This window comes from Buceros rhinoceros, unplaced genomic scaffold, assembly GCF_000710305.1.
Source record: "Buceros rhinoceros silvestris isolate BGI_N320 unplaced genomic scaffold, ASM71030v1 scaffold12775, whole genome shotgun sequence".
Taxonomy (NCBI): domain Eukaryota; kingdom Metazoa; phylum Chordata; class Aves; order Bucerotiformes; family Bucerotidae; genus Buceros; species Buceros rhinoceros.
The window spans coordinates 21,015-23,110 of record NW_010412325.1 but is presented as its reverse complement, the minus strand read 5'-3'; the positions used below and the strand labels follow the sequence as shown (position 1 = coordinate 23,110).

Genomic DNA, 2,096 nt, shown 5'->3' with positions numbered 1-2,096 from the left:
TTTGTGAAAGTCGTTGTTCCCGCCGCTGTTGCTGTTATTGTTGCCAGAAAAGTTGCCCCTGCCCCATCCTCTCCCTCTCGCTCTGAACTGCTGCAACAGCAAGAAAGGGGGGAAAAATAGAACAGTTGCAGTGGCAGAGCCCTCCCACCCCCAGAGAGCTTCTGAGGCACCCAAGAGACACACCACCACTTCTCCAAGCGCCCAAGAGCACCTTTAACCTCCCACTGAAACAAGGGCTCAGGGCATTTCAGGGGTTTTTAGCTCATCTGACCACACAGGGCATCACAGTTTCTGCAAAGCCGTTGAAGACCATGTAGCGGCATTGCCAGAGCACCCAGGAGGAAGCAGCAGACAAACCCCACGCGCACACGAGACACCCGTGTGAGTGAGGCACAGGAACTGCCAACAGCACGCGTGGTCGTGGCCGGAGGAGTCTCCGCAGCAGCCTACCCCACCCACCCCAGCACCCCGTGCTGCCCGCTGGGGTTGCTCAATGAGTAATGCACAGAAGCTTCCAGGCTTGACTCTGCTCCCCACATCTGGGGCTAACTGCCCGGCCTGGGCTATAGACCGAGCTCCAGCCTGGAGTGACCGATCCTGCCTCATCAGCCACCACCAGAGCACATTCTCTGGGGTCTCTCCTTCACATGTGCTTTAACTGAAAGGGCAACGCACAAGAGCCCCCTCGACCGCTTTGGGAATCGATTCTTGGGGTGGCAGGGAGAGCACTTACAAAAGTCCCTCTGGCTCTTCCTCTCTCATTTGGACCAGTGAATTCTTTAGTCCCAAGCCGGGACTTGTCAAAGCCTGTGGTGCTTTCCTCCCTCTCCTCCGTCTCCTCAGGATACTCCTCCGCCTTGGCGGAATGAGAGGAGCGCGAAGATGACGAACTGGATCTGGATCTCTCCCGCACCCGTCGGTGTTTCCTGTTTCAGTGATAGGAAATGGAGGTGAGGGGGACACCAAGGGGTTAATGACTCAGCTGTGACTTTGCTGCAGAACCATTTCCTCAGCACGCCCTGCCGACCCACACTCTCCTTTTCCTACTATGTAAAGGAAGAGCCATCATAAGAGCTCAGGATCAGCCACTACACGCAGATCTAACACGGGTCCCAGGTCTCCCCCAGAAAGAACCTGTTGTTTCCATCTAAGGCGTTTCTGCCATCCGCAATGCCGCAAGGTGCATCCGCAGAGCCTGGTCGAACGGAACACTAAGCGAACTGAAAAGGACTGAACTGACATTACAGCTGAGTCGTTTAAAGGCGGCTGTTCTCCCCAGCACAACAGGAACAAGGAAAAGTGACTCACCCCGTCTGACACATGGAGCCTTCTCATTTACCTTTAACAGTTACTTAGGGTTTCAGATAGACCGATAATGGTATCGGAAGACACGCAGAGGAACAGCTCACACCACTGGAGGGTTATGTCAAAAGCGTACAGGGGTGTGTACGCAGTGTCGTCTCCACCCTGAACAGCAGAAACACGACAGGCAGAAGGAAATGGCTACTGGGTTTCCTACATACTTTTTCTTTGAGCCTTTGTGACTTTTCTCCGTTTTCTCAGTTGATCTTTCCCTTGAGTGACTTGAATCTCTCGAGTCCACCGACTCTCTGGATTTATCACGTTTAAGATCTCGTTCCTTATGTTTTTTACGGCGTTCAATATCAAGGCGCAGGTCAACAGGGTCGTCCTTATATTTCCCTTCAGCCTACAAAGGCAGGGAGGAGGGGAGAGGTGAACACAAGGGCTCGCAGCGCCCGAGTTCAGCACCATTTACTTTGCTATTGACTGCACAGACTTCTGGAGAACAGGAGCTTATCTGAACGCTAACCAATGATCCATCTTACGATGTAAAATAATACACAGCAAGTTTTCATGTGTCAGGATTCAATTTTCCTAACGCTTTTAAACTTCTACTATTTTAAACAGCATTAGAATAAATACCCTGGTGACAGGGAAGGGAGAAATGTGGCAGCCAACTCTTACTGTACACCACAGCCAGTAAGAGGAGAACAACTTGGGAGTCCAGGGGACTGGGGAGCAGCCTGTCAAAAACGGCTAGCAGCCACAAGCAGCAGCAGGCTGGCTGGCCCGCC

General features: G+C 52.5%; 1 protein-coding gene across 1 annotated transcript in view; it reads right to left on the bottom strand.

The window, feature by feature from the left end:
* THRAP3 (thyroid hormone receptor associated protein 3) overlaps positions 1-2,096 on the bottom strand; it is a 12,900-nt gene that overhangs the window by 1,027 nt on the left and 9,777 nt on the right. The window contains exons 7-9 of the mRNA XM_010136351.1: positions 1,524-1,708; positions 734-926; positions 1-90 (exon numbers count right to left, since the gene is read on the bottom strand). Of these exons, the coding sequence (XP_010134653.1) occupies positions 1-90; positions 734-926; positions 1,524-1,708 (468 nt within the window). The remainder of the gene's footprint in view (positions 91-733; positions 927-1,523; positions 1,709-2,096) is intronic.